Here is a 22129-nt window from a genome sequence, read left to right on the forward strand (position 1 = left end):
GGGAAGTAAGCATGATGTGTATTTCATCTGCTGCAGTAAGTTTCCTTGGCCGACCACTGCGTCTACGGTCCTCAACGTTGCCCGTTTCTTTGTGCTTCTTCAAAAGAGCTTGGACAGCACATCTGGAAACCCCTGTCTGCCTTCAAATCTCTGCCTGGGAGAGACCTTGCTGATGCAGTATAACTACCTTGTGTCTTGTTGCTGTGCTCAGTCTTGCCATGGTGTATGACTTTTGACAGTAAACTGTCTTCAGCAACCTCACCTTGTTAGCTGAGTTTGGCTGTTCCTCACCCAGTTGTATTCCTCCTACACAGCTGTTTCTGTTTCAGTTAATGATTATGTTTCAACCTACATATTGAATTGATAATCATTAGCACCTGTTTGGTATAATTGTTTAATCATACACCTGACTATATGCCTACAAAATCCCTGACTTTGTGCAAGTGTACCTAGAAGAATTGATGCTGTTTTGAAGGCAAAGGGTGGTCACACCAAATATGGATTTGATTTAGATTTTTCTTCTGTTCACTCACTTTGCATTTAGTTAATTGATAAATATAATCTATTAACATGTCTATTTTTGAAGGCATTCTTACTTTACAGCATTTTTTCACACCTGCCTAAAACTTTTGCACAGTACTGTATATATATATATATATATATATATATATATATATATATATATATATATATATATATATATAGTCTTTTTAGCACAAGAGATTACAACGGAGAGTAAAGTGTTTACAGTTACATTGCCAAAACTTCTTGTTCTCCAGATGGTATAAAATGACTTGAAGCGGACAAAGCATTGTACATCATCCAAACCTCCCAAGAATAATATATTTCAGCTGTTCGGCTTATGAAACAAAGCATTGGCTCTATTGGGTACAAGCATTTAAGTACCCAAGAAGCCAGATCTGGTCTTTCAGTTTGGCTGAACTTCTTTAACATAACCCAGAATATCTCCAGTTCTGAATCCAACAAGAATTATTGGATCGAAGTGTTTGGTGAAAAGAAGTCTTTAGTATCTGAGCAGATAGAACTGACCTGTTGGGAAGTGTCTAAAGATAACCCCAGATTCACAAAATAAAAATGCTTGGACTTGTCATTACAGAAGATCGAGAAGCTGTAATAAATCCAAATGAGGTCATACCAACCTGTAATAAAGGTACACTGAATAGGTTTCAGTATTTATGGGGCTATATCTTCCATTGAGGGTAAACTACAAGCAAAAGGCACATTCCATAGTAAATGTATGATTCAGGAATATTGTCCCCAGTGAAACATCTGGACTCATGGTCTTCTTTTTCCAAAACATACACCTTTTGGACTAATGTTTAAAAACTATGCACTGTCAATGAAGTTAATAATACGTTTTATAAACTAGTAACAGTAAATTAAAAAATCTAAACAACTGATTATCCAAAATACTGTATTAGAGAACTGTAGCGCAAGATTGTTTACCAGTTTATTGCACCTCCATCAGTCTGTTTGTGTGTCAGTGCCTTCCAGTACTGGTGTGTAGATTTAATGACCTCTACGGCATAATCCTAGGGGCAGCACAAAACAGCATTTGCTGGTAATTCTGCAATCCAGTAATTGTACTACCAATAGTAATAAGGGTTTCCCACCCCACATAACCACAGTTGTGATTCTAGTAGGGATCACTCAATGAAGTTTAAAAAACTCATTTAGGGTTGTGATTCTAAACATACCTTTGTCCTGCCACAACACAGTGTAGTTAACTTTCTTTGTTACAGGTAATAATATGCCCATAGGAAATGTGGTGTCAGGTGGGTCCTATTACTTGTAACACAGGAAGTGAACTTAATGTAGCGGAAGGACAAACAGGCTTCACCAGAGTCAGAGTGAAAAATAACACATGTAAATGCCAATGAGACTAGGGATTGTCTTTTAAAGCTGAAATCATTGATAAGGATAAAATACAGGTTCTTCCACTTCCTTGTTATACAGATCGTCAGGGGATTGCTTTTAGCTGAGATTATTTACTCAGGTTTCAGAAACTGAACAGTGAAATGTAAATGCAGGAAATAGTTTCCACAAATGCTTAACAATGCAACATGCAGCAATACACAGAGCATAAGCTCCTATGGTTGGTGCTCTAAGATAAAGACTGTTGGACTCAGAATAGCTTCATTGTTCATTTTCCCTTATGTAGACTTAAGGAAGTCATGAGAACAAAATAATGAGGTCAGCTAACAACTTTTGTTTTGCTTGCAATTCATTTTCTACCAAAGATAAGAATTCTGCCAGAGACAGCCGATATATTGCACTTGAGTGCGGTGTACCAAGTAAGGTCGTAGACTTCTTGAGTACATTTGGTTTTTGTTTTTGTATTTCTATATTATATAATATCTATATAGCTGTTACTTCCAACAACTTTCTCAAATATGTAAAAATTGTTATTTTATATGGACAATTATCCATTATGATAACATACTGTAGTTTCCTTGTCAAATGTACTTCTGGCAACCAGTTAAGAAATCAATGGAACATAATATAGTTCAGCTGGTCACTTCTTTCCCCCACAATAACACTGTTCCAGTGCTATTTGTACATTATATTTTTGTGTTGCAATATTGGGAACAGATTTTGGTCAAGTCTACCATAAAGGTCAGCTCAAGTGGGCAAACAAGGGATACTTAACTGTAAAACTTGCTCCAACTGAGCTGGAATGAACCAATAGAAAAACTAGAAACAACCAGGACATTATCTACTATATCATATTCATTTTGGACTTTAGTTTCATGATGCCTATTTTCCACTCTGCTGTAATGACAATGGTGAATTGTTTAATTTAGTGACATTTCAATTATGTTAATTGTCACATTTCAGTCCCTTAAACTGGGATAATTAACTTAAATTAAGAGGTATTTTCAACACAATCTAATCAGGGAAAATCCAGGTAATATTTTCTGAAAACCAGCGCAGACATACCTTGTCTTTGAATTCTCCATTAAAGGCAAACTGGTTTTCCGGTTTCCCATAAGGGACCTTATACCTTTTTAACCAATTAACTGTAGACTCCAGATACCCGGGTTTGAGCTTTCGTACATCATCTAAACCTGTGCAATAACAGTATGAACAGAAACAGGAAAAAAGTTACTGAAGGATAATACATTTGGTATGATGTGATGTTGAAGTGGAGTACTGGATACAGTTTCCATAGATACCGCTATATGTGATGAAGTCTTGCAAGTCCTACCAACAATGCACATGCAACAATTGTGTCTTTTTATAGAAGTCCTTGCCACTTTATTGCAAAAAAAGTGATTTTCAATGTAAATCACATCAAATAATGTGGTATTTCTTTCGCAGTAGGTGATTATTTTTCCGTCATTGTGAACTGCACTCATCTGTTGTCTTTATATGATCAGTAGTACTGCACAAACCAATTGTTTGATTATTCAGACTGAGCTCTCCACAGAAATCAGGTGCTGACAATCAGGTGAGGGTCATTGGTGTTGATTGGGCTACTTCACCATTCAAAGTGTAACAAGTGAACAAACAGAGGCTTGGATTTGTGATGATTGCTGCTTTTCTCTGTGGAGAACAGCAATCCACGCAAACCCAAGCAGCTGTTTCTTCACTTGTTACACTTTGCATGGTAAATTAGCCCAATCAACACCATAAGCAGTTGGAACTGCAAACACACAGTCTGTAGTTCCACCAGATTTTGTTTACTTGACTTAAACGGTATCCTTTCTTAAATATGACTATAGAGACATGATGCATGTAGGAAGACAATGTGATTAATCTTGTTGTGTTAATGGCTGCAGAGGAGACATGTATGGATTAAGAACTTACTGTTAATATTTGGAGCATCTTTGTCTTGAACATCGATAGCAATTATCTTCCAATCTGTCTCTCCTTCATCAATCATTGCCAGTATTCCCAGGACCTTTACTTGAATCACCTCTCCTACAGAACACACCTGGTAGAAGCAGGTCACCAAGTAAGACCCAGTTAAAAACATGCTTCCACTTTTATCATGTGTGCAAGCTTACACCACAGCGCACATACTGTTAGATTTTTTGTTTGTTTGTCTGTTAATTTCTATGTGCAATTCTTTTATCTTGTGAATGTCTTTTTGGTTAAGCATTCATAATAGGGGGATGGGGGGAGGGGGAGACGAAACAGGCACAGCTGTAAATTGTTTCAACAAACCCTTGCCCCAGAACACCCACCAACTTTAAACAGTAATCACATCTGTGTGGAACCACTTACGGAGAACAGGGGTAAGAAAGTATTAGAAGTAATTCCCATTTTGGTCCACTGTTTTTCATTTTGGTAGATGAGGGACTGTCACAAAGACGGCCAGAGTGGGTGGCGTCAGATCAGAAGCAGGAAGGAATACAGAGAGACTTGGGGTTTGGTGGAGCTGAGCGAATGCTTTCGCTCAGCATTTAATGAATAAACAGACAGAAAATAAACGGTTGTAACAAAACACAGGACACGGCACTTGAGGCCAAAATAAATAGACAAACAAAACGAACTAAACAGTGCACAGACAGACGAACACAACACGGTGAGCAGATTACTACTACTACTTCTTCTTATTATTCTTAACATTTACCTCCGCTCCAATCCCGTTCTCCACTCACCGAACACCTAACCCCGACTGAATGAAAATGTGCATCTATATATACTGTTGTGCTGGGATTCAATTACTAATTAATTATTCACTTGAATCCCAGCACGTGAATTAATTCTGTGCAACCCCGTGCTCGCATATTATATTTTAAATGCACGTGCGTGATGTGCAATCCCGTGCCTAAATACAAATATACAATTTAAACACACATGAAACACAGACCTGTTTATATCCCGTGTACCAATCTATACACCAACATTAACATACGCACGCATACATACAACATAGAACACACAAATGCACACAGGGGCGGGGCACTTTGCCACAGGGACATAATCCATTATGGGTTGAGGGAGGGAGATCATGTCTGAAACTGGTTGTAGGAACCCCACAACTTGTTTACAACCTTGTCTTAAACAAATTGGGGCCATGCGCTAAAGAGAGACAGTCTGCTGTCAGGGAAGTTCGTACTTACTTAAATACGTCACAATTTCAGCTACGTGCTGATGACACTGGCTGCAAAAGAAGGACTGCAACTGTATTGTCGTTTCTTATACACAAATAAGCTTACTTGATTTGAAAAACGTGTTAAATGATACAATCAAATTCCTACAATACTTGGTTGAATTAAATGAGTAATACACAACGAGCTTCAAAAACAATATAAAAGCTGAACATTAAAGAACAACACTAAGTTTTTAATGAAAACAAATACTGTAGCCTACTTCACGAAAGTAAAAACGGGATTTTGAAATGCCACTGCTTCAGAGTATATCTACTGCTTAATAAAAGTAACAACATTTTATTTAGGGTTGGTGTTGAATTTAAACATGTTCATGCCTGCCCCTGCCCTAACCCCCCAGCAGAAACATTACCTTGCTAACCTCCCCTAATAAAAAAATTATAACAATATAATAACGGTCTGGTTGTCTCTTGTCGTTTTTCAATGAATAGAATTTAATTAATAAAGAATAAAAAATAAAACTAAGCTAACAACTACCGAGCCTGAATGCAATTCATATTTTTTAGTAATCTCCACAAACTGCCCAGTGGGTTCTGTTGTAGTCAGGTTGCCGATAATGTTAGATATTAATACAGTGCGGGCTATGGGTCAAACCAATGTGTAGGGTGCAATGGATTTTTTTTTTTTGTTAGCAATGTCAGCCTTCTGGAGTCCTCTGAATGCCTTTCCATGTTTTTATTTAATTTTAAACAGTTTAAATTCAAAACCATAACAAAACACAGAATAATAGTGTGTATACAAAAAAGAGGAGGGGCAAAATATAGTTTGCCCTGTGGTTGCTTTAAATGGATTGTTCTACACATACTACTACTTTGTATATGATGCAGAATATGTGATTGTAAATATCTAACACTAGTACATTCAATAATCTTTCAAATAAACTTGTTATGATTTTGAATGTGCGGTTCTTAAGAATGGTATTACTGTTACTGCTTGCGCCCCGGTACCTCTTTCTTTACAAATTAAGCACTGCCCGTAGGCTATTCCAGATTCTCGATCTTCTTCGTTGCTCCACCAACCTTTGAGCCAATGTCGCACACATCAATTGGATCGTTGTCGCCACAGCACTTTGTGTCATTATCCTTGTGGCTTGGGTCCTCCCAGGTCTGTTGAATGAAAAAAAAATATATATATAATATACCAATGGAATCCAGAATGGACATCCCGTAGTCATGCCTCCAAGGGCCAACCTATAATTGCATTGCCCTCCCGAACTAAGGTCTGAACACTTTAAACAATATTTTTTAACATTGCATGTTTAAAAGGGCGAAGGCTGGGTGTGAACTGGTGGCCACCCACACAGCCCACAAGCCAGTGTCTTAAACATGAAGCAAAACAGCCATTATTAGTATAGTTTTTAACCTCCTCTCAGACATGGGTCAGAATCCATAATGACCCTGCATCAAACAATGCTGCCCTTAACACTATTCTCCCTTTTCAACCTCGGCGATCGGTACACATGCAAATCCTTCAGTGACATTCTCCAGTCATACATTAATTCCTACCCTTACTTTTTGAGAAAAGTGTACCCTTTCTATAATAATTTATTATTATTATTATTATTATTTATTTCTTAGCAGACACCCTTATCCTGGGCGACTTACAATTGTTACAAGATATCACGTTATTTTTACATACAATTGCACATTTATACAGTTGGGTTTTTACTGGAGCAATCTAGGTAAAGTACCTTGCTCAAGGGTACAGCAGCAGTGTCCCCACCTGGGATTGAACCCACGACCCTCCGGTCAAGAGTCCAGAGCACTAACCACTACTCCACACTGCTGCCCAATAATAGTTTACCTTGGTTAATACCATGTTGTCAGTTTCCACTCTTACCTGTGGAAGGGCTCCATAGTTCCAAATGTAACCCCTGTGAGGGAAGACATTTGCTACATATCGAAGCTTGCCCTTTTTTACATCCTGTTTAATAGGGTTCAGTGGGTCTTTCGTTGCAATCTAGACAGAAAATAAAAAGTTATTTAAGCCATATTCTGTAACACACACACAAGCAGCATCGTAACCAGAGCTGACATTCTACCGAGGTCAAACTTAGATTTCAAGCTATGGCTGGCAGTATTTATATGACTGCTTGGTATTTACTATTCAACCTCCAAATTTATGTAACACGGCAAACCAACAGAGAAAATGAAGCAGTCTTTTGTACTTTAAGAGAATTTTTACGTTAGCATCAGCATTGACGATGCAACAAAAACAACCTTGGACACAACCTCGGTGTCCTCATAGCTAGTTACGGCCATGCACACAAACAAAGAAAGAGATTTGTTGTAAAACTGGATTAAGAGCATGTTTTAGTTGCCTCAGAGTAATTTCTTCCTAAAAATACTACCAGTAAGTATATTGTATGAAAAATAAATGTTTTTTTTTCCATTAATTTCTGTAATAAAGTCAAAGTGTTTCTTATTTAAAAAAAAAAACTATTACAATACAGAAGTGATTAGTATACTTGCATCTTCACTGCATGCTTTTGCAGAACTCTGTGTGATCTAAGCCCCCATCCTTTTAGTGCAGTGTGGAGTAGTGGTTAGGGCTCTGGACTCTTGACCGGAGGGTTGTGGGTTCAATCCCCAGTGGGGAACACTGCTGTTGTACCCTTGAGCAAGGTACATTACCTAGATTGCTCCAGTACAAACCCAACTGTATAAATGGGTAATTGTATGTAAAAATAATGTGATATCTGTATAATGTGAAATAATGTATAATGTGATATCTTGTAACAATTGTAAGTCGCCCTGGATAAGGGCGTCTGCTAATAAATAAATAATAATAATAATAATAATAGTTACATTATTATTTTCATTCCCTAAAGTTCCAGTGGAGCTTGTGAATCACATTTATAATAGATAATAGCAGAATAAAGTGTCTAGTTCAGAGTGACTTCAAAGTGGGAGGTGTGCCGAAAGGTGAAGCCACCATTACGGGATGCAAACTAACTGGCTAGCCAACAACGGTCAGTACTGAAGGAATGTGTGTGCACGCAATAATAGCATATTAGAGTAAACCGTTACAAAGGCGTCATATATTAATATATACTGCCCATTGTGACTGTGGGCACTGCAGTTTTAAATTTCATTTGTTTGAAAAACCACCCACTGCATTATTAAATTTCTTCCACAGAAGGTGTCAGTAAATGGGCTTTAGATCACCCAAGATAAATGCGTCAGTCTCCTTCATTAGAACCACCAGCAGAATGGACAAAAGTAAATGCTTTTAAAAGCATGCAGTTGCTGAAGTGACTTTTCATTAGTTATAATTTCCAGGCTCCAAACTGGTTCCTCAAGACAGCAGTTAATCGCTTTCTCCCACTACCTCCTTGTTTCTTTAAACTGAAGCACCAAATTGGGACTGCATGCTTATACAAAATATTTGAGACTGGAATTTATATTGAACGGAAATAATAAACAGAAGGAGGAAATCACTGTTTGGGTTAAGCCTTCTTGAATAAACATGTAGTACTTTATTTTTATTTTGTTTTGTTTGCAATGTACGTAAAATGTCTTTAAGATTTTAACAAGTAAATTAAAGTAAGTAAATTAAAACTTGCCTCCATTTTGGCATTTGTCCAGCGAGGTATTTCCACAACCATATTAAACATGGTCTAAAAAAAAAGGCATCATCACACAGTTTTTATTAGTAAAATAGAAGACGTTCAGCATAGATAATCAACTTGAGGATTCAGTGGTATAACTGCCTTTAATTTGTTAAATAAATACATATATATATATATATAATGGTATTGACTTCATGAATATATAAAAGTAACCTCTAAAACAAATCTATATCAGAACACAAGACAGTACATTTCAGAAAGACCACCATAAAAATACAAACAATTAACAAAATGACTAGCTTTCATCTAATGAGTTTAACAATTTACTCAAAAACTGTGCAACTAGCTTTCAGCAAAATGCAATTAACAGTAATACAGCATATAGATCCAACATAATTGAAAGGACCTTTGCTCACGTCTTTCTATAATGATTTAATCAAAGACAAATTGTAATTAGATTTTTTTTTTTCTGAAAGCTAGTTTGAGACAACTGAATGTTAATAATGAAGTAAAACAAGTAAAGAAAAATAGCTACAGGAAAGGTTAAAAAAAAAAAAGTCAGTTAAGAATTACTTGTCTGCTTAACACAGTTAAATTACAATATCCATCTCGGACAAACTTGAAGGAAAAATGACTGGTAAATCCTGGCAAATCATCAGCAATTTGTTTGATGCAGTAACAGTGAACCAAGTACCTACCATGAGCTCTCTATTAATATATTTCAGATCCCTGCCTTTTATGACTGAAACTGTCTTGTAATAGGGAGATGCAGCTTTTATATACAATAATTAAATGTGCTTGTTAATCAGCCTTGTGCAGGACAGCCCAAATACATAAAACTGTGAGCTCTAAAATGTATTTAGTCTTCTGCTATTCCTAGAGACATTAAAACCATAGGCGGAGCCAGTAATAATATATATATATATATATATATATATATATATATATATATATATATATATATACACAGACGTGCTCAAATTTGTTGGTACCCCTCCACAAAAAACGAAGAATGCACAATTTTCTCTGAAATAACTTGAAACTGACATCCACCATTTTTTTTTTCCCATATTTAATAGAAATCAGACTTTGCTTTTGATTTTTTATTCAACATAATATTGTAAATAATAAAACAAATGAAAATGGCATGGACAAAAATTATGGGACCTGGGATGGGGCAGTGTACATAGTTTTTTTTTTCCTTTCCATTGCTACTACCTGCATTAGCATAATACTCACTGCACATTAACTGTTTATAGTTTGTAATTTCCCTTCACTACTTTAACTAAATAACATTATAAAGGCTGCTTTTTTAATAATGTTCAGGTTGCACCGATGGTTAATAGTCCACATTTTAATCTAAATACAGTAAACTCTTCCTAATCCAAACCAGTTGGATTTGTTTTGTTTTGGAATAGTGATTGTAAAATTTACCATACTAACATTGGCTTGTCATGTCTTTATTTTATGTTTCTGTACTTCTAATTAAAAAGCAAAAAATACAGAGAAATCTGTAAATGTATAACATACACTTAGGATACTGAAGTTTGGGGATCTGACAGCATGCATTCCATTATTATAGCATGGTTCAGACTATATATACACATGGCTGATTGATGAGTATTCTGTTGGATCCTAATTCTCCTTGGAGTTGTTTTTTAATCCTCCATACCAGAAACCGATGTGGAATGGTTCATGACTTGTAGGCAGTATTCAGATCATTCAAATAGAACTCAATGACTGCTTGTGGTGGGTTACACCCCGCCCTGTGAGTATTTTATGTTTTACGTGGTATGTTATTGTTTATATGTATGTATTGGTGCACATGGTGTGGTATTATTAGTATGTAGAGTGTATGTAGGAGACAGTGTGGTCCAGTGGTTAAAGAAAAAGGCTTGTAACCAGGGGATCCCCGGTTCAAATCCCGGCTTAGCTACTGACTCATTGTGTGACCTTGAGCAAGTCACTTAACCTTGAGCTCCGTCTTTCGGGTGAGACTTTGTTGTAAGTGACTCTGCAGCTGATCCATAGTTCACATACCCTAGTCTCTGTAAGTTGCCTTGGATAAAGGCGTCTGCTAAATAAACTAATAATAATGTATTTGGGCACGGGCATTTAAAGTAGTTCACGTGCAGACTGTGCCAGGGCCAGAATTAATGATTAGCAATTGAGTCCTGGCACAACTTTATTTTAAAGTGTCACAGATCTCGCACTCGGAGCTGAGTGTACAGAGAGGAGGTACGGGGGGAAAAAGACGGGATAAAAAAAAAGATTTATAAATGTAAACACATGCTACGCGTGCTGGTTCTGCACCAGCACAATACTTGTTTTGGGGTTTGTGTTTAACTGTTTTGTTTGTCTGTTTATTTTGGTCATCGTGCCTTTCGTTTTGAAAAGTATTTCATTAGCAATAACTTTGCACAGCAGCGTCTTCACTAACAATACTGTGTCCTGCATCCATGTCACACTGCTACTAACAAATAGGAGTTAACAAAGCAATACTAACCTGGTCCTAAAAATCCTTATAGCTGTTGTATAAACAATTATGAGATTTAAACAAGTTTCTGTATTTCACTCAGACGTATGCTGCATAACAAGATGTCAACCTTACTAAAATTGTATTATTCCATATTTCTTTAGTCTATACTACATATGTGTTTTTAAATTGCAGGACCTCTGTTTTCTTAAGCACCAGTTGCCATAACCATGGAACTCCTGAAAATATACAGATTTACAATACTTAAATGTAAAATGATTGTATTTCTCTTTTAAGATTTGCCTTTAAACTTGCTTTAAAATAGGTGTTAAAGCAAGTACAAAGGTGTCTGTCTGAAATGAGATGTCATATAATTAGAGATTCCGTAAATTGAAAGAGTTCACTAGAACAGAAGATGCAACTACTACATTTAAATTACTATGCTGAAAGCAGTGATTTACCTGATCATCCCCTGCAAAGAGTGGAATGTCGTGGAAAGGTGAGATGTATTTGCCCTCTGAGGTTTCTGCAAGAGACAATATGAACAAATCTTGTCACTTCTTTACTTTCACAATAGACATTTTCTTTGCAATCACCAGAGGCATGCAAATCTATAGGGATGGAACCACCCCTCTTTTACATGGCACACAACTGGGCTGAAATCAAGGCAAGGTTAATATAATAGGTCAGTTTTACATTGAGATACAATCTCAACCCTAATCCCAATGTTAAAGTCTTCCTTGCATTTCCTACTTTTGTATCAATGGAGCTGCTCAGTGTCCTCTCCAGCTCATAATATAACAGAACATACAGTAAAAGGATTGTTTAAGGTTAGTCTTTGTATTAGAAAAAATTGGTTCAAAAGGTTTTGTTTTCCATTTTAAAGATATTTGTTGGACAGAGATGGGTGTCAAAAATCTGTTCCCTAGAAGGGCCCATAAAGTCATTGCTGTTGCGACTATTCTCATTTAAGATCTGTAATTTGAGCAGCAGTGTATACAAAAGCATCTGCAGTACTAAAGCCCTCTGTCAAATTGTGTCAGATCCACTGTCTTGCAACTTTTAGATATACAGACTACACATTAGGGATTCAATTTGCTTAACAAATATATGTCAGGTCCAACCCCTGCACCAACTAGCATTTGTAAGCATGATAAGTAATAAGACACAGGTTTTATCTATACTGTGTATAGGCTATACAAGCCCTCAATCACACACTCACACTTGTCAATTCCAGCTGGGGAGGCAAACGTCTATAAAAACATTTAAAAAAGGACATTCTTTATCAAAAGTTACTGAATCATAATCTAAGGGAATATGGAGGTTGCAATCTGTCCACCTTTAATCTCTCTCTCTCAGAATACAAAAAGGCTCAAGACCAAATGTACATCACTGTAGAATAAAACTAATTTGGTGAACATCAACATGACTTTTACATAGCTCGTCAAATCATGCCAGTGTGCTCTCACAAATTATTATGCTTAAACTCTAATAGCCACTGGATGTTTTTCAGGGAACAGTTTGTTATAACAATCTGCAATTGTGATTGTTTTGTTCTAACACTGTTATAAAGACGTATGCATATAAATGTTCAGATTAATGCAACAAATCGTTCATAGGATTAGTCACAAGATTTCATAGAAACAGACAATAAAAGGAAAACATGAAATCCATACAGAAAAAAAGCATATAAAAAAAGCACGTGCACTGCAAGCTTGCACACATAACTGTGTTACTGCAACAAAACCTGACGGGTCAGGGATGGAAAAAAGAATCCTATTGCATAGCAGGTTCACCCATTCCAGGTTTTGCAACAAGCTTGATTAGCCACAGTGTAAAGGTAACAAGCTCGAGTGTGTCTAATTAAACTCAATGTTAAACCAAGAATAAATCAAACTGCTATGCAATGGGAGTCTTATTTCCATCCCTGCAGGTAAAGAACATCTCTTCTACAATGCACCTTACTACAACTAGGGACATTTTATTTTGTCAACATCATACTGTAGTGCCCTAATAAACACGGAAAAGACTGTACTTACAAATTGTACTGCAATAGGTTCAGAGGGTATTTTGGGGATCTATGCTCAGTGAGAACGACATCTTTAATACAGTGTGGTGCACTTTATTGCTCTAGATACCTGTAAATGCGCCCACCCTTTACTAATATTAATACTATGTTAATCCCATCCCACTGGTGTTTCCTCCATTTTTAAAATGCTTAGCTCCAGACAATGAAGGTGTGCCTGTAAACTGAACAGAAGCATTCTCAGAGAAGCCTGTCTGTGTTCAGCAATTAGTATTGCCAAAATGATGGATTCCCTCAGGTGGAATTGGCCTGGTATGTTTGTTTTGATAGCATTTAGAACTGCTCCAACTTTCCAGGGGTCACCAAGGTTCAAAACACTACAACTTTTCACAACTCAGATATAACAGAGGCACCCATATTATATGGGATCAACTTCACAATAATCTCACTATGTACAGTAATACTGTCTCATGGTCTAGCTGCTATTTCCCACAATGTTAAAATTTACAACAACATACGACTTATATTATTCAATTTCTGCATTCTTTCGTTTACTTTCGTTTATTTTTAATGGCCAAGTCAAGGACTGTAATAAAACAATACAATGCTTAACTTTTATATTCCATATACAACAATTCTGAAGCACAAAGGGTTTGTAAAAACGGTTTAAAAACAAAAGTTTTTACAGGGCCAGACTAAAAATCTAATGCTCATGAAACATTTTACACCGCCTTTCTGCATTATTCATAAATGCACTCTGTAATTGGCTTCAAAATTATTTGAATTACTGATCCCGTGGTAAATGCAAGCTAAGTAATTGCAAGAGACTCACTGCTAACCAATCATTAGTTCCAGTAAGACTGTGACTTGACACATTACACCTAAAAAACTTCACAACTACTAATGTCACAATGTAAACAAGTCAATAGAGACACCGAATATTGACTGCTTAACATTGTTACATACATTACTGAAAAAAACGTAAAATATGTAAGGGTTAATCCACATTTACTGTTCGTGCCAAGGAAATGCCATTAGTAAATAGCGGTTTCCTTAGCAGCACAAGCTGGGTAAGAAATCAAAGACTACGCCAGCTGCTTTTAAAATGGTCATATAATACTATCTAAAAATGTAAAACCACAACATTACATCAATGGTTCTCTACAGCAACGCGTAGCACTACCTTGAGAAAAAGCACGACTCAAAAATCCCCTGCACTTCACGCGAAGAGATAAGTAATCGGTGATTAATATCATTCGGTTCAGGTTTAACTTGTCTGTGAAAGCACAGCCAAGGACTTTTTTTTCGACTTCGCTTCCGGATGCAGTTAAATCAATTACACAATTAGACTACACTTGTCGATGAAAATTAATTTTTTTCCACCCGTAAAATCCAATGTAGCATTTACAACCGTTCTCTGAGCCCAAACTTACTAAAATATATCCTGTAGTCAAGAGTGTTCGGTTGTCCCCTTTCTTCCATTTTGTAATGCAACATTTTTCTTAGGTGAAATGGCAATATTTGTGAACTAAACCCAGTTTTTAGGCTTGTCTGTGAACCCACATATGCAGTAGAAAACCTAAAAAGGGGGTTCAGAAGCAAACGCATGATTTATATTTAACTTCTGATTTACAGATAAGAGCATAGATAATCTGCACGACTATTTCCTCTTCTGAGACGTTGTTTCGCTTTTCAACTCTCTATGCAACACCGCCATCTAACTGTAGACCTTGAAATTCAGTTTTCATGGTACAACATGGGTAAGACAACTTTTTGCCAAAAGAAAATGGCTGGCATTTCCAGGGGTGTAAGGGTTTCTTGTTGTCAAGTGGCTGCACGTAGAGCAGGGATATTGCAGTGAGCTGTCGATTTGCCAGTTGAATTAATCACTTTATGATAAAATACATTTAGTAAACTGTATTGTTACTATGCTGTAAAATAGCCTGCAGGTCACCTTCATGAAATCACAAGTGGTAATAAAGTGTGCAGTGCAAAATTTACAAAGTGAATAAAATAATTTTTATAGAGCACCAAAATCAGGGGGACATAAAAAAATACATTATTTTCATTCTTGTTTTTAAAAATGTATTTCTTCTTATATTGTAAAACACTTTGCAATTAAACCAAGGTAGCTGTTTCGATTTTTGAGGTGTGATACAGTTTTTTGTTCGTCAAACCCAATTTCAATATATATATATATATATATATATATATATATATATATATATATATATATCTACATATTTGAGAAAACTAGTTATTTGGAAGCCAAGTTTTTTTTTTTTTGCTCTTTATATTTCAAATAACATTTCTATGGGGAAAATAATCGTGCTTGAGTTGGGTCTCAGATTATCTTTAACAGATCTCTACATCACTTTGGGGAATTTGAAAGGAACCATAATTGTGTTATTTAACTTGTCCATACATGCCAACAGTCCCTATATGGTTGGGACAGTCCCGATTTCCTATCAAATGTCCCACATCCCGATGCATAGGAAGACAGTCCCGATATTTACCCATAGAAAAAAATCATTTATTCTGCACAGTAGAGTTAGTGAAAACCACACGCTGTGCTCTTCGTGCGGCTGACACATCTGCTGATAACTAACTTATACAAATATTTATTTTCACTGTCATGATGGTTGTGTCGTGTTGAGTTGGGGGGAGGGGGGGGGGGGGGGATACGTCTATTATATGATAATGAGTGTTTTTTTGCATATGACTCCCATGTGTATGATGCATATGACCCGACCCCACCCCACCCCATCCCCACCCTCCGGAGACAAGCTTCCCGCTGAATAGTTTCCAAACGTTGGCAAGTATGCTTGTCTGTTTTTGTATGACAACTAGTCACCACCTTTTTTGCTAACTTGTCTCTCTTTGTTGTAAATGTGAAATGTTTTGTCAGATCAGATATAGTACATTAGATAACGTTTCCTCCACAACGTCAAAAGTGAGAGTTTTCTTTTTAGTACATCTATATGTAAGCTTTTGTATGAATTAAAAGTTTCGCCAACTGGTGGTGCTATTATGCACAGAGCAGATCTGTATACAGGTCAAGGAAAAACTCCTCTCAAAACTGTAGACATCTCGGAAAGGTAGCCCCACTAGAAACTGTTGAGTTAGTTATCCTAGTGTAGTCTGACTGTAAAGTTAAACTGTTTAAACTAAATAATAATGTTTTGTCAACTTTATTGGCTGGTTTAAAAAAAAAAACAGGCTTTGTAGTTTGTGTTCATGTTTAAATATATCTTAGATGAGACAAAGATTACAAATACTCTTAATCCACCTTAATATATAGTAGTGACGTTAAAAAGTGGTAATTCCTGTAGAAGAAAATATGCTTGAACTTTGACCCATTCGACTCCTCGAGACCATCACTTTCAATTGAAACACAAAATGTCTCTTTTTCAATCATTCGACAACGCCCACAGTACAGAAATATTCATTAATGATCAACAAAATGAGAATACGTTTAAAAAAAAAAAAGCTGGTACATTCGTATCTCAGAGAAACTACACGGATAACGACATAGAACATCTGTACAGCACTGAAAAACACTATTACAAAAAAAAATAAAAACCTGAACTGTACTGCTGAACCTCGTCTTCTTTAATATTAGCATCACAAGGGTATCCATGTATTATAAAAAATAATAGATGGGCCTCTTCAGTGAGTTACAGGAAAACTCGGGTTCCATCTCGGGTTTCTGTGACAGTTTATAAATTACTCGACCTTCGGTCTCGTAATTTATGACATCACAGAAACCCTGGATGAAATTATTTTCCTGTAACTCACTGAAGTCACTCTATTGTTATTATTTATTTCTTAGCTGATGCCCTTATCCAGGGTGACTTACAATTGTAAAAGATATCACATTATTTTTTTACATACAATTACCCATTTATACAGTTGGGTTTTTACTGGAGCAATCTAGGTAAAGTACCTTGCTCAAAGGTACAGCAGCAGTGTCCCCACCGGGGATTGAACCCACGACCCTCCGGTCAAGAGTCCAGAGCCCTAACCAGATCCCCAGGCACCCCCAGCAACAGATATTTAGTGCTGGCATTCATACATATACCATAAAAATGTCACATTTTAGAGTTTTTCATATCTAGTTACTTAATATCGAAGACTATATTAACTGAGTGAAAACATCCAGTTTAAAAAGGAACCTTGCTTTGCAAGTTGACTCAAGTGACTTTCACAGGTCTAGCGTCGTGCTGGCTGAGCTATAGGAATTAAACCCAGGAGGATATCCTGGATCTTATTCTCCTGCTCTATACCACTAGACCTTATTGTATTCCTATCCCCATGCTGTGCTCTTCCTCTTATTGCCCTTGACTCTTCAGTGGTCATACAGAACCAAAATGCAGTACTCTTCGTAATCCTTCATTACTGTCACATCAAGGAGAACTGTAATAGATTTGCAAGGAATAATCTGGCTGCAGTGTATATTTGCCAGGTCCTTCTCATCCACTGTATGTTTAGTGCTCAATAAACACACACACGCCCAAGCTGTTCATGTGCTTTGTTGTTTAAACAAATGATATCCAGGTTCAGTAAGTGTAGTGTAGTCCAGAATGAGGTGGTCATGATGTGTACAGCCCTGCATACACTTTCAAGACAAAATGTTTCCTTGTGTATGCTGGTTGTTTCTGTGCTTTCAGAAACAAGGAAACATGTTTCCTGGAGTGGACCAGGGTTCTACTTTGAGAAACATTTTTCCTTTAGCCAATCAGGAGAGACTCTGTGAGCATGAGTCATCGATCATATGACTATGCAATATGGTGATGTCTACAGAGATGACATGGTTTGGAATCCTGCTAAATCATTCATTTTATTGATATGCACGCTGACGCATTTTAGTAACATTTCCGGTTATTCGTGGTCCTACATCTCTCTGCAGCTCTTTAAAAGTGTAAGGATCCATACAATCAAAATTGCGATAACTTACGCATTTTTCTCTACTCATAATTTAGGATCCCTCCCTTGTCCACACGACTGTTCCTGGCTTTCCCCTTCTTTTAGAAAATTTTAGTGCAATTATAAGTGCAGCAACACTCAGTGCAATAAAGCTTTCTTCCATTTGTGGAGCATGCACAGGAATTATCACATGCTTCTTGAAAAAGTTTCCCGACAGTGTTTCCTGACAATTTCTGAAGAAAGATGTTTCTGGAAACATGTTTCCTTGTATATGTTGGGCACTGTTATGCACGTCCATTCATTATCTAAATGTGTAGCTGTCAAAGAAACACATTTTATAGTAATCAGTTATTTTTATTTTAAATATGGTATCTGGAATTCATAGGACTTATGATGCGGCCGAAGCCAGACTGTAGAGATTCAAGCAGATTGTTATCTGTGAGATGTTATCTGTCAGCTGACTGGCTACAGCCCTTTCGAGATTTTTGGAGAGAAAAGGGAGATTGGAGATGGGACAGAAATTGAATATGTCAGCCGGGTCAAGGGAGGGTTTTTTGATTACAGACGTAACTCGGGCAAGCCAGAATCCAGGGACAGGTTGAGAGTTTGCATAATGGAAGGAGCAAGATCAGAAGCACAGAGATGGACAAGGTTAGTCAGCCAGGGATCCAGGAGGCATGTGACAGTAGTTGATTTCAACAGTAAGCCAGAAACATCAGCAATGGAGAGAGGAGAAAGATGAGAGGGCAGGAGGGGCAACCGGAGGAGAGTCAAGGTGGTCAAGTAGTAAACTGGGTTTGTGGTCAGAGAGCGTAGAATAGATGTTGTCAATTTTGTTCCGAAAGAAAGAGGAGAAATCATGACAGGTAAGAGAGGAGGATGAACAGGAGATGGATCTGTCAGTGGCTGGATGTAGGATTTGGTCAATGGTCTTAAAGAGAACATTGGGTTTACCGTGTCCCATGGTTATGATTTCAGAAAAGTACTTCACCCTGGCAGCGGTAAGCGCACGCCTGTAGCTGCCGAGATGGTCGGTCCAGATCTCTCTGTGAACCGTTAGTCCAGACGACCTCCACTTGCGCTCTAGCTTGCAGCAGGCATACTTAAGCAATCGAAGTTCGAGGGTGTACCACGGGCAGTGTTGATCTTTCTTGATGGTTCTGGTTGTAAGCGGGGCAACAGTGTCGATGATATGAGTAAGGGTGGCGTTGTAGAGGGTCACTGCATCGTCAACGGAGGACGGGAGAGTACCAGTTAGAGTGGATGAAGAGACATATTCCAAGAGTTTCAGAGGATTCAGCAGATTCTTGGGACAGAAGGAGATAACAGTATCAGTAGTGGAGGAAGGAGCAGGGAGATTGATTAGCAAGGATTAAGAAATGGTCAGAGAGATATCTGAGATGGAGAGATATGAGTCAAGACCCTTGGTGATGAGCAGATCCAGGGTGTGTCTTCGGGTGTGAGTGGGGACGTTAACAGATTGAGGGAGCCCAAGACAGTCCAGAAGCGCGTTGAAGTCGGTCACTAGAGGGGAGGAAGGCAAGTCAATACGAATGTTGAAGTAACCTAGGAATATACAGTATATATAGGTCAAAGGTCTCAAAACTGCCACCCATGCAGCCTTGACTTCTTTCATTGGTGTGTGGCCAATTTTGTTGCCTGGAAACACCCTAGCAAAATAACTCTTCCTACTAAACAGCACCTGTTATACTTATATGTCAAGATGAGTAAATACAATAGTTAAATACTTCAGGTTACACTAGGTTCAGATTATAATAGGTCCCCACCTTTTCCAAGATTTTTTGTTTTGTATTTTTATAAGAAAATACATAAATATGTCAATAACAAAAAAACATACCACTCCATTCCCCATGTAGCACGTGCTATATCCTGCAGTAACTGTCTAGCATAGAGAACAATGGGTGGGCTCTCATACCTGTAGACAAACATGGAGGACAAGATTTATTTTAAAAGTACATTTAGTATTGAAGTATTGGGATTTAAGAAGACATGCACTGTATACTGAATGTGCTTTTTTAATACTGACTGCCTTTACATTTTTTAGGGCTCTTGTTGAAAATGGTCTATAGCCTCCCCTTTCTAATTGTATTTGGATGTATACAACAGATGTTTACAAAAAAAGCACCCTTTTGTGTGCACTGGTTTTCAGGCTGTTCCCCTGTAGGTTAGGGGGGAGGAGATATAACAACGGTCATAAATAAATTATTACAATGCTCCTGTATGATAACAGTACAATCAATTTGAACATGAATTAAGGCAAACTCCTTGTCAGTACAGTTAAAAAATAAAGGTAGGTAATACTGAAACCTATTTTTTTTAAAAGCTACACATTTTCTGTATGAGCTTTGCTTCAGCATATGAATGTAGAAAACATTAGCCATCTTATATTAGTCAGAAGCAGTTCAAAAATGTATGTTAGTATTATTATTATTATTATTATTATTATTATTATTATTATTATTATTATTCCTTCTAAACTCAATGTTTACCATATATTTGTTTATGCAACCAAGTAACTAATGCTCCCTATGCCATTATTATATTAACAATACTTTTCCCATAATAATTTTAAAATGTATACTAAAATATAATTAATTACATTTTTCACAGTTTAGTCTTTTGCACTCAGCTTCTTCAGAAGGCAAACATTCTTGTTTATTTACATTCCCTAAAGGTAAGTTCAAGATAAAGGGACACACGCTACCGCCTCCTTTGAAACCTGCTTGCCAATGTGACATTCTAGAACAGCTGTAGAAGGTTATGAATACAATATACAAGTTGTGTTATTACACAAGAAGAAAAACAAAAGGTTAGATAACATTTTAGAAGGAATACCTCATCTCTGTTTTTTCACCAGTGCCTTAATCAAACTTAATAATTATTTATATGATTTCATTATGCATTTTATTTATTGAATTGCATTGTTAAATGTAAATTAACGTAATAATCTAATGACAAGTTGATATTGAAGAATGAGATTAAAAAAAATAATAATAATTGAATACTGTAGTGCTGCCCGCAAGCTATTGAGCAAAGTGAAGTAAACTGGTCTGATAAACCAGGCACTAAAACTTGATGGTAATACTATATAGCAAATTATCTAAAAAATGACTCCAGTATAGATGAATTCCAGGTTAGTACAGAGATACCATAACTAACACTGAATGGAAGATACGTTACTGACTTTAGCTGCATTTTTTCTATTCAGTACTGTAACAAGCAGCTAACTTTAATATTATTAATCTAAACTTATAAAATCTGCTTTCCTCAATGTTTTTACAGAACTTGTTACATTTTGCTCAGATTGCTGAAAACAAACACTTCGAATGTGTCACATGTCTCCAATTACATTCATTTTTAAAGACTAATTGTAATTGTAAGATGAGAAAAACAAATGAAATAAAAAGGAAGCTAGTGTACATGCTAGTACCACTGTCATTCAAATCAGCAGAAAACCTTCTCTATGAAGTTACTGAAAGAAATACACTAAAGAAACTGACTTCCTCTGTGACAGGTGTTAGTTGTCATTAAAATGTAGTTTTTGTATGATTTCAGTGGTGGCAGCATTACAATCTGACACTGCTTAGACCAACTGAATACTTTACCCCAGTAATTGTTTTGCATATTTTTTGGACATAACTATATTTATATATATATAAACATTTTTAAAACCCCATCAAGTGCTACTCCTTTTTTTAATAAAGGTGGAACCGGAGGAGTATTAATTTGCTTCGAATGTAAGGACCAAAAGTATTTTCTAAATGCAATAACACTTCAGTCATGGCTTGTGACCTAACATAGTCTGTGTGTCTTTAAATGCAAAAGCAAACCTGTAAATTTACATTTTCCACATTGGACATGGCTATGCAAATGCACTCCCCTCTCATACTTTAATTCCAAACATATTCTGAAGTGCTTTGTAGTGTAACCTTCCCTGAGCTAATACACTGTTTGCCTTCTCTTGGTTT

At 36.7% G+C, this 22129-nt stretch overlaps 1 protein-coding gene across 3 annotated transcripts in view; it reads right to left on the reverse strand.

Moving 5' to 3' along the window:
- The window catches only part of LOC117409621 (inorganic pyrophosphatase-like), a 29684-nt gene extending 14740 nt beyond the window's left edge, over positions 1-14944 (reverse strand). Inside the window, exons 1-8 of one of the 3 annotated variants that reach the window (XM_034015909.3) lie at positions 14648-14942; positions 11650-11714; positions 8707-8760; positions 6981-7100; positions 6161-6247; positions 3832-3958; positions 2962-3089; positions 1468-1553 (exon numbers count right to left, since the gene is read on the reverse strand). In XM_034015909.3, the coding sequence (XP_033871800.1) occupies positions 1468-1553; positions 2962-3089; positions 3832-3958; positions 6161-6247; positions 6981-7100; positions 8707-8760; positions 11650-11714; positions 14648-14822 (842 nt within the window). In that variant the 5' untranslated portion in view covers positions 14823-14942. Of the gene's footprint in view, positions 1-1467; positions 1554-2961; positions 3090-3831; positions 3959-6160; positions 6248-6980; positions 7101-8706; positions 8761-11649; positions 11715-14397; positions 14510-14647 lie in introns of those variants that run through there. The other 2 variants (XM_059000247.1, XR_009308876.1) reach the window with 2 other exon arrangements.
- Between the last annotated feature and the right edge of the window lie 7185 nt (positions 14945-22129).

This window comes from Acipenser ruthenus, chromosome 2, assembly GCF_902713425.1.
Source record: "Acipenser ruthenus chromosome 2, fAciRut3.2 maternal haplotype, whole genome shotgun sequence".
NCBI classification, from domain to species: Eukaryota; Metazoa; Chordata; class Actinopteri; order Acipenseriformes; family Acipenseridae; genus Acipenser; species Acipenser ruthenus.